This window comes from Rhinoderma darwinii, chromosome 2 (genome assembly GCF_050947455.1).
Source record: "Rhinoderma darwinii isolate aRhiDar2 chromosome 2, aRhiDar2.hap1, whole genome shotgun sequence".
Taxonomy (NCBI): domain Eukaryota; kingdom Metazoa; phylum Chordata; class Amphibia; order Anura; family Rhinodermatidae; genus Rhinoderma; species Rhinoderma darwinii.
The window spans coordinates 458,370,637-458,383,826 of NC_134688.1; the positions used below are offsets into that span (position 1 = coordinate 458,370,637).

General features: G+C 37.3%; 1 protein-coding gene across 5 annotated transcripts in view; it reads left to right on the forward strand.

Annotated features, from left to right (window-relative positions):
* GRIK1 (glutamate ionotropic receptor kainate type subunit 1) overlaps window positions 1-13,190 on the forward strand; it is a 334,933-nt gene that overhangs the window by 284,299 nt on the left and 37,444 nt on the right. For 4 of the 5 annotated variants that reach the window (XM_075854552.1, XM_075854554.1, XM_075854551.1 and 1 more), the window contains 2 exons: window positions 1,175-1,293; window positions 8,842-9,059. In XM_075854552.1, coding sequence (XP_075710667.1) covers window positions 1,175-1,293; window positions 8,842-9,059 — 337 coding nt within the window. Of the gene's footprint in view, window positions 1-1,174; window positions 1,294-5,152; window positions 8,817-8,841; window positions 9,060-13,190 lie in introns of those variants that run through there. The other variant, XM_075854555.1, reaches the window with a different exon arrangement.

The following is a 13,190-nucleotide window of genomic DNA, read 5'->3' on the forward strand; positions in this document are numbered from 1 at the left end:
TGTCTCATACATTCTTATGCATAATATAACTTTTATTTTCCATATCCAGTATATTATTAATTATCAGGCCTTGCACAATGACTCTCCTTGTCAACCTGCTGTAAATTATGATACTGCAGTAAAGCGGAATGTATGATTTAGTGTGGTATCTAGGCATGTACAATGCAGACTTACACATTTATTTCTGTTGTAATTTTTTAAAAGGATAACAACTAATTCAACTTTTTATTTATCCTTTTTTTTAATTTTTTTTTTCAAAACATCATAGTTTTCCATATAATATGCTTCATTCATCATAGACAATACTTTTGTCATAAATACAGCGGGATTTACAAATGTAGATTTTGACCGCCAATATACACCAGGATGCTGCCCAACTACCACCGAGGATATTTTATAAAAATACATTTTATTGTTCTAATTATTGAACTAGGATACTGGGTAGGTCCTCCTCCCACGCTAAAGGTCAATATACAAAATTGTCAGACGATAAAAATATTATTGACCACATCTGTCATTACCTGACTGATACGGTATGTTAAAAAATTATCTTTCAAGGTGGATTTCTTTAGCCATCAATCATATAAGTATGTCAGTTTCAGACTGAAAATAGGCCAACTACCGGTTCGAAATAGGATTTTTTTTTTTGTACTCCTTATTCATCCCTTTTAATGACTCATTGCCACATCTTCGAACTTGTTGGTAATGAAGTCATTCATGATGAAATTTCGAAAAACCAATAGTTTGTGCTCATTTTAGCTAAAAATGTGCATGGTGGCCTTTAGAGATCTTCCCTTTTTCATGCTCCTGGAAGAAAGGGACAATTGTTCTTTGTGCCCAAAAATTGTCGTCACTTTTTAGCCTTATGGACTACTATGTAGCGAGACTCACATCCTTGTGTGGCTTGTTCAATGTTAATGTTTTGTTATTGCACACATCATACTCTGCTTGTTCATTGGACAAGCAGAGGAACTGGTTTGAAGCAAAAACTTTAATTATCTAAACTATTTACCAAGAAAAAACTTTTGCATAGTCATCTTTTGTCAACTTGTTAATTGCTTTATAGTGTCCACTAACACTTAACTCCTTCTCTTTTCTTCACACTGTTTAAGCAGGTTTGCTGATGCTTTATGTTTATCTGATGTTTACAGACTGTCTCTGTTAAAAACCACAGGTTCACCCCATACGAGTGGTATAACCCACACCCGTGCAACCCTGACTCAGATGTCGTGGAAAACAATTTTACTTTGCTAAATAGTTTCTGGTTTGGAGTTGGAGCTCTCATGCAACAAGGTACTAAGGTCACAACTTGATTGTCAGACACCTCCCACAGTCTGCTTGGGGCCCTCTGTGCTGGTAAACTCCACTGCCGTACCTTCATAATAAACTGTAAACCCTTATGCCAGCTTACTGGAATGCCATGCTTAAAGGTTTAGGAAATACTGATAAGTGGAATGAGATGGCTATGCTTCCTTACCATAAAAGCAAATGTCAGGCTCCGCACTATAGACGATATAATTTCACATATGTCTTGTAACTGGGGAACATCTTCCAAATATGATTTTGTAACATTTGTCTGGGTGTAAGACTATTATTAGATACTCTGTGAATTCAAGAATTACACTTAGTAAGTTTTCTTCTTTGCACCCTATTCCTAGTGACCATGTTAGTTCTATATAACTGTTATACTCAATATAAAGCTGACTTTTGGCCTGATTTTACAGTTGTCACATTAATGAACCATGTATGAAAAACTTTGAAGCTTTTCCAAAAATCAGAAACCTCATCGATATCACATGAGAATATTTTATAACTAACTTGGAGTCATGAGATCTTTCCCATGTTTTACTGTCAGGGAAATCACCAGGCCTGTAGTTCCACCAGCTTGATTGAATTCTGAGAATGGGAGATGGTTTACCAATCATAAGTATTTCTCAGTTTATGACTGTATGGTGTATATCATCAACTGTGATACTCAATCATAAACTTTCTCAGACATAGTTGCTATACAAGATATTAACCTCAAATGGTCTGTTCATTTATGTCGTGTTTAGGAAGATAAATAAAAAAAATTAGATTTTTCCTGCTCTTCATAGACATTTTGGTGATTAAATATTTACACACAGTAGATAACCCAAAAAAAAGGTACTGACAGAGTCCCATTTTACCCCTCCATTATATATCTCCTTTGAATCACCCTACACTCTAAACTTTCTTAAACTTTTTATGACAGTTCTTTTGAAGAGTAGAAGCAGTGTTTAACTGGACCACCAGAGGACAGAAGAATCCTCAAGGGGGCCAGACCCTGACATGTCAATGGGCACCAGCCACAACAGGGCCTATGAGGTCCAGTAGAGTTAGTGAGCCCTCAGTCTAATCTACTCTGATGGGTTCAAGGTAGTCCAGTCCGACTCTTATGAAACGGAACTTGAGACGGAAAAGAAGGACAACCTGTGGAAGTCAACCATGTGTTATTAGTTATTATCTCTCCAAGTAATGTCTTGATCTAAGGGAAGAACATAAAGACAGAGTATTCTCACTGTTCTCTCTTGCATGAAAAATGTATTAAGAAAGAAAAGGATAGATAAATAGATAGGCCACATCCCAAACCAACTTAACTCCACCCAGAGTTATCCAAACAGGTAAGTGCTATATTAAACCTGCTAAAGAATATGTATAAAATGGCATTAAGGATAGGATGGTATTATGGATATTTAAGGTACTGTATGCACATTATCTGAAACAAAGATGAAACCATCAAGCTATTTTTTAACATAAAAATTATAATAATAAAGAATCAACCATCTTCCAAGGACAAAACATTGTACAAATCCTATGTTAAAAAGTCTCATCTGTAATATCTCATGTAGATTAAAGGCCAGAATATATAACAGCAATAATCCACAGTGCATAACATACTTTATAATTTGTCTTATCACAGGAGTAGAATTTAACAAGACGCCATCCAGCTTTTTGTTAATCACATTTGTCCAATAGCTGATAGAAATAAACAAATGCACTAATGGACTATTTTTTATCAAAAAGGATTAAGGCTCTTTTGACACTATTGTCATGGCTTCTGTTTGGGGTTTTCTGGGACTAAAACATTGAGGGACAATACATAGGATGAGCTTTCAATATTAGATTGGATTGGGTCCGACCCCAAGAGTGTTTATCTCGGCACAGCAGCTTGTCTACACATGCCGCGGTCCCTGGTACTGCAGCTCAGTCCAAATCAATAGATGCTCAGTAGGTGTCCCGATGGTAAGAACTAAACCAATCTAATAATGATGGCCCATACTAAGGATGGGTCATCAATGTTTTAGTTCGTTCAGGTATGATGGCTTATAATGGGTTCGTCAGGGTTCTGTCAAGGTTCTGGTGTTCTTGACATTAAGAATAGCATTGTAGACTAAAAAACGCTAAATCGTGACAGGGTGTAACACAGCAACAGTGTGAACAGAGCCTTTAAAAATTCTAACTTATTTTAACATAAATAATTATGAATTCATTTAGAAATAAATGCTTTCCTGGTGAAGGACATGGACGGTCCTCGGAAGCATAGGCATAGTTCTTTGAAGGACGTTCTTTTTTTTCATCACTGAAATGTTACAAATATAAAATTAAAATAATGCATTGAATAAATATGGCAGATTACTTATTTACTTTAAAATAATCACACAGACACAAGGAGAATAATAATCATGAAGCGATGAATACCATGTTTACACAAAGGTTCACCTTGGAATGACTGCTTTTCAAGGTGATTTTATTTAAGTGCTGTGAGATACAACCGATCTATTGGTGAGATACAAGTGTATCTTACATGCAGATCTAAGTATATCCTTCACGTAATATTATAAGTTAAGGAAAACAATTTGGACGTTGTCAGGTGGACATACCAAGTTTGAGATTGCCTCACAAGGTAAATTGTAAGGTCCCTGTTTAATCAATGTTTTTCTCATTAATTTCCCAATTATGTTACAATTTCCTGGACAGATATGAAATACATTAAATAGAGGTCCTACATTCTTGACACAACTATGGGTTAGGTAACCCAACGTTCAGGAGATCTTGTCATGGATCAAAAGATCTACTTGGGTCTTACTTTCCAAAAACTCTGTTTTACTATAGAGGACTGGAGCCTCTATAAAGTTCTGTATTTCATTTGCAGTACATGCCAGGTGTGCAGATCTAATAGAAGTCCAGACTAGGGCTAGTGATGTCATTGTATCAGTGCAATGACATCATTTAATGTAATGCCTTCAGCCGATGAGTGTCAAGAGTTGTAAGTGGAGCGGAAAGTAACCCATTCCACTGCCTGTTTCGGGTTCCACCTCTCAGCCTTGCCACCTGCATGGGTCGGGAATTGGAACTTACCAGTTGACAATTTGGGCCTTGCTTGGCAATTACTCATTCCCCTCATTCAAGACTAATTGGGTCTTCATTCAGTCCACATAAAGAGTCTTAAAATACTATATTTAATAAAAAAATATTGTATTCTACTCCTCCACTAGGAGGAATTCAAACCTTGGACAAGGCATTCAAGATTATTGATATTTCGAGGAATAAAAATTGCACAAAATATATTCCTGTCTACATTTCTTGATTTTGTTTTCTCATTAAGCCAGCATAAGTGGCATAAGGTTTTACAGTAATTGGCTTTTGTTTTAGAATGTGTCACCTTTGTGTGTTAGAACCTTGTTTCCATTGTGTACAATATCCCAATAAGTCACATCTCTGGAGTTTACCAGCATCCACAGCACCCTGTGGGATGCAGTGTCCGCTAGTTACCATTACCTTGGGTACATGACAGTCAGCCCCAACCAGACTCTGCTTGTCTTTCAAGAAATACAAAAAACCTCAGCCATGTCTTCTTGCATAAACTGCATAGTTCTTGTGATGGCAAGCGGGTCACCAAAGCTCCTTCATCAATGGAAGGACGCACGGGTTTTTCAAAATGGCCGTTTGTTCCATGGATGAAGGCGCTTGGCCTACAGAGTGTGAACGAAAATAAAAGATGGATCAGTGTGTACCCTCTGCACTTAGTGTCATGCTCTTCTTGCATTGTACAAAATGGATGTTGTGCTTGACTGGAAGCCGTTTTGTTGCAATTCTTAAGTGTGATGATCAGACTTTCTCTTTTCTACAGAGCGTGAGCAAAGTCTGGATCAGGATTGGCTGTCATGTCTGCCATATTAAAGAGACTTCAGCAAGTATTGTCTCTGACCCAGATTCCTGATAGAAACACTTGCATGCTGATGTTGTCCTGTATATGTTGACTTACAATGATCTGGGAGTCTAGGCCAGGTACAAGAGACTTCTGGCTCTTCAGGTGGGGTCAAAGGAAGCATGCTGAAATCCTTTATTCGTAATGCCTGAAGAGCCAGATGCGGAACGGAACAGAACATATAGACTAGGCTCAGCAAGCATTCATCCAATGAATCAGTATCAATTATAAACTATTAGAGTTGGTAAAATGTAAAACAGGTTTAGATTCAAAGCATTTAAAAAAAAAAATAATAATAATAATAATAATTATGAGAGAAATAAAAAAAATACTTTAGCAAATAAAACATAACAAGGTCTAAAAATATATTTTAACATAATAAAATAATCGAATAATTCTAAAGCATATAATGTATAAGATTTTATTTTTTTTACATTCAATATCAGTTGAATGCAATTTGACAACTTAAATCCTAAAATTCTTGACATTTATGGCATGACATTTGTAAATTGCCTACACAGTGTTTGGTCTTTTTACTATGTACAGAGTGAGTTTAAATAAATGCTTAGTTATTGTATTTTGCATTTAAGAAAATAACTAGGGTAGAAATATTTCTTTCCATTTTATTTCTTAAAAAATTACCTACTGTGTGGCCTGGAAGACTTGGGTTCCTTTTCTCGATTTTAAAGGGGTTGTCTGGTATAGAAAACCCATTTTCAAGTACTATTTGGGCATTGTTAATTAATATTTTGGACCTCCATCAATTAGCCAAAGCAAAGTATGGTTTTCAAAGAGCGTCTCTCTCTCTTTCTGGAGGACTCAGCTTCTTTGTGCTTTTCACAGACAGCCCATTGATTTTAATAGGCCTTATGTAATGCTTATTTTGCCCTGTGGTGGAGCTGCAGAGAAATTGAACACTTGCTCTCAGGTTCACCCGAACATTATAGCTGATCACTAGGACCCCACCAGCAGGATACTTCGTAATCAACTTATTTTCATGGGACCATTTTGCCAAATATTGATTGTCTAAATGAATATTCCCTTTAAAGGAGCCTTGGAGGGAAGGAGTAGTGATCAATCACTGTGGTACTCCTTTTTTTAAAAGTAGTGGGCCTTGAGAAAAGTCAGAAAGGACATAGAGTGGGAAAGATGGGGGGAATAGGGATTCAGTATGTTGATAGACCCAAGGGATAAGGTAAAAATAAAATAGATTTGCAGAATATAGACACCTTCACAGAGAACCGCGCCTTCACAGCATATACAGTACATGTGGAATCATCATCATACTCATGGATTTTACAATTTCTTGACCTCATGTTTTACTGTTCCAGCTTCTTGGTTAAGTGAGACCCTAGTTTTGTCGCTGGCAATTGGGCAAAGGTATGGTAGGCAGAGGGGTACACAGAAAGAATAGGGTCCATGGTAAAACTCATATTAAACTAAGTGGAGTGACTGCAAAAAAATTTATACAAATGGCAATAGGAAAATGCTATAACTGTGTCGGAAAGCAGAGGAAGCAGTTCAGTGCTGGACCCCTCCCACCAAAGGCCATATAGCAGTTGCCTGTCTCTATGAGAGGTGTGCCACTAATAAAAGGGCACATTTGTTGGGCAGTGCCCACGAAAACAAAGCACTACTTAATTGACACTGCAAATTAGGCGTCGCTTTGTCTGATAATAGCATGGGAATATGTTATACTTATTCTTCATCTGATTTCACAAAACTCTCTGGCCTGAAACACTCTTGACAAAAGTGCCAATTAGCAATGACAAAGATTAAGAACCCATTGGGCACCATAAGATGCACTTCGAGAAATACTTCTTGAGCACTTATCGGTGTGAAATAAATAGGGACGTACAATTCCAACCTGTTGACGGTTAATGAGACAGTAAGACGCTCTGAGCTTGTATCACATCAGGGAACTTGGCACGTAATTGAAAAGTGTCGCTTGTTTCAAGTGTAAACATGTTCAGGACGTAGCTGGGATACTGACTGGCAAGAAGATTCTTCATATCCGAAAAACAATAGCAAATAATTATAACACAGCACTTCATCATGAATCTGCCAGACATCCTCAAACTCCCGTCACTTCACTATATCTCCTTCTAAACCGGGAACGTTCTTATGATGAATTACAGGGCCAACAAATTTATAAGGTTTCGGTAAAATTTAAATCCTATATTCTCCTGACTGGTTAAGTCTTTAAATCTCTTTTGTTTCTGGCAGAGGTGCATATCTAAAAGGGCAAGGGCAAGGGTCACGGAGATCTTTTCGAGGGCTTCTAATAGCTGATACTTGAAGTCCCTGACTAATGGCTCATTGATTTTTTTTTGAGAACATCGCTGTTATAGATTACTGAATTTGAGAGGACTGTATTTTGTAGACCACAGTTAGCAAACCAGTAATTTAGTCACCATGCTGGGATGGATAGTCTTTGACAAAGAGAAAAACAATTTTAGAACCATAAATTCTGGTATAAACAAATGTTAGGTGCCTATACAAAATAGCTTCAATTTGGCCGAACTCGCAGATTTCGGCAGGGCTGGCCGACCATCTAATATATAGGGAGGTCTACAGCAGAAGTCGGATGAAACAAGGATCAGGCATGTAGCTGATTCTTTGTTCCGTGGGAGATAAACTGCTCCCAGAGGAGTCTGGCAGCTCCTTATTTCCCTCTCTCCATTGAAACAAACATGAACGCATGCGTGGTAATGGTAGAGTGGGGAGGAATAGATGTTGGACGAACGGCCCACGGCTATCCAATGTGTATGGGCACCTTAACAGTAGATATTTAGAGGATAAAATGAGAAGTAGAACGTAGAGGGATAGGTAAATGGATGTTTGATAGATAGATAGATAGATAGATAGATAGATAGATAGATAGATAGATAGATAGATAGATAGATAGATAGATAGATAGATAGATAGGATGAATTATTTCTTGTGTGGCCACCATTGTCAAGAATCCGATGCAGTAAATCCTGTAGATCATTGCAATCAGGAACCCCATATCCTTGTAGCCATATCCCCTTTAAACAGTTGAATACTATTCTAAATCACAATAAAAATACATGAATATAAAGTTTCTAAGGAAAAAAAAAAACAGGTTAAATGCCATTTCTATATGAAATAATACTCCTGTTATATGTTAGATATATAAAATTACATGTATGACCAAACACAGGCAATTCTAGACAACGTCAAATAAAAACAGAAAAAATGGGACATAGATATCATCAAAACCACAAAAAAGGCCATAATAGACGTCCACCAGAAAAACCGCTACTGTTGCCCTAAGCAGCCAATCAGAGCTCAGCTTTCATCTATTAGACTGATTTTAAAAACTCAAAGCTGCACTGTGATTGGTTGTCATGACCCACAAAGACAGTCTAGATAATTGCTTTTTCAACTATAACATTAAGACGCATTATAACGTAAAGTCACTGCTCGGAATAAATCTAGAAATCCCAAAATTTGCTCCAAATTTAAAAACCTCTATTAGTTAAATAGAAGGGGGTACATACATTTCAGGCAGGTCCCATTTCTATAAATTGCTCTAATATATGTTCTTTAAAGTCTTATTTTATAACACCTGCTATGTCTTGCAACAGGATCAGAGCTAATGCCCAAAGCCCTTTCTACCAGAATAGTTGGCGGTATTTGGTGGTTTTTCACCCTCATCATCATCTCTTCCTATACTGCAAACTTGGCTGCTTTCCTCACGGTGGAGAGAATGGAGTCTCCTATTGATTCTTCAGATGACTTGGCCAAACAAACGAAGATAGAATACGGGGCTGTCAGAGACGGGTCAACCATGACCTTTTTTAAGGTAAAGAGTATGTTTTTCTTTAGTGTGGGGGAGATCATCACAAAGGGATGTTGGAATTGTTAGTGCTAATATTCATTCATTTACAAATAAGGGCAGCAGATATATATATTTGTTTTTTATTTTTTATATTTTTGTGTTTTTTTATGTGTGGCATAGTAATATATGTACCCTACACAGTGCAGTATGTGAAATTTAGGGCACCTAAAGATCACCGGTCAGCTCTCCTGACATTTAGGGCATATTCACACGAACATAGGGAAATTTTTCACTTTATTCAGCCTTTTTGACACCCATTGGGCATTAGTACTACACATTTTTATAGATGCACTGTGATTTTTGTATTATTTATGCAATTTTTGTATCATCAATGACATTTTGCAGGAGACATTTTTATGCTATTGTTTTTAGCTGTGTGTATATGATTTATTTTTCATTCTATCTAGTTTTTTTTTAATGTCATTTATTATGAGATCTTCTTTAATAATGTTTTGATGTAAATTTTTTTGCTATTGGATTATTAATAAAGTCATTTGTATTTTATGATGTTATGTTGCCTTGAATGATTGTAGGCTATACAGATGTAGCCAAGCTTATTTTGACTCTGATAACTTGCTGCAGTGTGATATCGCACAACAAAGCCATTGAAAAGTCATTGAAAAAGTCAAGATAAAGTATTTTGTGCCAGTGTTTATTTAATGTGTTAAAGGGTAACTAAACGTTCAACAAACTACTGACATGTCAAAGTAAAATGTCAGAAGTTTTGATCGGTGGGGGTCCGAGCACTGAGACCCCCCACCAATCTCTAAAACAAAGCGGCACAAGTGCTCATGTGATCGCTCAGCCGCTTCATTTCTGTTCTGCTTTTTCCTGAAATCAATGTAGCGGTGTACGGACTCAATAGAAAGTCTATGAGCCCGTACTCCGATACATTGGCTTTCCGGAAAAAGCTGAACATAAACTAAGCGGCTGAGCGCTCACACAAGCACTTCTGCCGCTTCTTTTTAGCGATTGGTGGGGGTCTCAGTGCTCGGACCCCCACCAATCAAAACTTCTGACATGTCACTATGACATGTCAGAAGTTTGTTTACCCTTTAGTTACCCTTTAAGAGTCAAAATAAAGATGGCTATATCAGTAAATCTCTCCTGACATGTCTGTTTTAGTAGATACTTGTATTCCCCATGAAATAACAATTCTACAGCATCTTTTCTTAGATCTATGCATTATGCCATTCCTCCGTTATTCCTCCTGTAAATTTATCAATAAATTGACAGCTGGCTGTACCATTCCCCTTGTCAATATGATGTGTCCCTACACAGTCTGACTCCAATAAGATTAGTAATGCCTATGTGTTAATTTATTTATGCATTTCCATGAAGAATAACAGAGGAACGGCACAATGCAAAGTTCTATGAGAAGATTCTCTAAAATTGTTATTTCATGGAGAGTGCAAGAATTTACTAAAACAGACATCTCAGGAGACATCTTGTTAGAAGTGTTACTCGACAATAATCACGAATTGTTCACCTGTTGGGCCTCAAGGATCAAGTGTAATTTCTGGGGAAACTTAGCAGTAAGTGTTTAATTTCCCTGTAGCGCCACCACAGGGAAAATTAAGCATTACACAGTGCCCATTCAAATCAATGGGTTTTCCTTGTAATGCAGAACGGGACAGGTCCTCCAGGTGTGAGACGCTCTTTGTATCTGCTCTCCAATCCTGTATTACATCAGGTCAAAATTCCCTAATAGGATATATGGACAAAGGTTTTCTAAACTGGATATCCCCTTTAAATTGCAAGGAGGTTAGATAAAGCTGACCTAGAGGGACATAGTCAGGGACCTCTTGGGGGTAAGGGATGTATCTTGAAGGGACATTAAATGATAATGTAGAAAATAAATCCAAGCAATACTTACCATGTCATTCGCCTCTTCTTTCATCCTGTTTTGTCACATTTCACAATAAAATATAAGTGATTGTTCACATCAGTGTTCGGGTTCTGTTCATCAGTTCTTTTCAATCTTTTCTTCAGAGGAACCGATGAAGGGAAACCGGTGGGCATTACCGTTGTTTTCTATGGTAATGCTTCCATTTAAGTGTGTTTCTGTTAGTTCCCATTCCGTAAAGTTTCAGGGTTTTTTCACGGAAACAACAGTACTGTCGACTACGCTATTGTTTCCTTGAAATAAATTGAAACTTTACGGAACCGAAACACACTGAAACGGAAGCATTACCATTACAATCAATGGTAATGCAAACGGAAGCGATAGTTCCATTCAACCTTTCCGTCAGAGGAACCGAAACCGGTGAATGGAACCCGATCGCTGATGTGAAAAGGCCCTTATATTATATTGCGAAATGTGACAGAACAGGATCAAAGAAGAGGCTATTCTTATGCTAACTAACAAATAAATTGGGCAGCATCGGGCCACTGGGAGTCAGAAGGCCAGTTTATGAGAAAAATTCAATGCCAATTGACTACATTATGTAATAAAAAGTTACCCTAGCATGCGGTAAAAAAAAAAAGAAAAAACGCTATGGCTGGCTTCCAACTCAAACTTTAATCTAAATAGGTTCAACACTCTGTGCTAAATTATTTTATTATATATTTTTATAGTGCTCCCGTCATCTCTTTTCGGCTACAGAACGCCAAATACCCCTGCAGAGAAATTGCGGAAAACATATTAATTGTTCTATGCCAGTCTTGGCATATAAATGGTGAAAATGCTGCAAAAGTTGGATTTTTTCCAAAAATATTGGCACTTTGCCAATTGGGCAGAGACAAATATAGTGTTAAATGATAAAAAAAAAGGTGCTTGTCTGCAGCCACCTCTAGGGGGAGCTTAGGAGCTTACTGCATACTGTTTATACATTGAGCTCAATGATAAGACAGTATGCAGTAAGTTTTCTTCTTCCAGATGATCTATAAGACAATGATTTATGACTACAATACATAGAATTGACTTGATATAACCATGTTTAAAAATGTAGGATGTACTATTTAAACTGCTCATTGATTTCAAGTGGATGACTAATGCCGTCTCTCTGGTCTGTCAAGGCCGTTAGTTCTTGGGAGTATAACATTGTGCGAGATCTTAGACATTCCGTCATTTTTTCAGCATTTCCTCATGAAAAAACACATTCATTACACTGCACCAGCACAAATCCAGGTTAAAAAAATGTCATTGTTCCTTCATTGTGGTTCCTAGGAAACCAGTGAACTCTGGCTAATATTCCAGTTTGTTTTAAATTAGTGCTAATTAGAGAATTCTCGGCTTCATAATTAAGGGGGTGTTGGAAGACAAGAGCAGGTGTGCGCATGCATAACTTGTGCTGGAGACAGGATTTGTTCTGATCTGTTCGGGTTAAGCAATCTAATTTTTGAGTTTGTACTAAAAGATTTTAATTTTACTTTGGTGACTGGTTTTATTCAGAGTGATTAAGTCAATCAGAAGCTTGTACAGCCCGAGAGAATATATCCCATGACAAGGCGAATAGAATGGTCATGTGATCCATTTAAAGAAGACATCCTAATAAAAATATACTGCAGCTTGCACAGGAATCCCTATGTCCAACCAACATGATGACCTGTGTAGTCTTCATGATGAGGTCAATCACTTTCTAATTTTAGGTTCTATTTCTGTAATCAAATATTCAGCCCAGTCACTCTTTCCCGCAAGATCAGCACACTCCTCTTCTGTTGCTGTCATCATTCTCGTGATCTGAATCATCTTCTCTTACTCTGACATTGAACCTATTACATACAGCGTTCTCCTCACTAACGTTATCCCATAACATGGCGAATAGGATTGTCATGTAATCCATTTAAAGAAGACATCCTAATAAAAATATACTGCAGCTTGCAAAGGAATCCCTATGTCCAACCAATACGATGTCCTGTGTAGTCTTCATGATGAGGTCAATCGTTTTCTAATTTTAGGATCTATTTCTGTAATCAAATATGCAGCCTAGTCACTGTCTTCTGCAAGATCAGCACACTCCTCTTCTGCTGCTATCATCATTCTCATGTTCCCATGAGTGGACAGGTCACTACCAACCACAGAGTCAGCACGTTCCTGTCCTGCTGATATTTTTAGTATAATGATGTGACTGGCTGAAAGTAAGTTTTACCCTG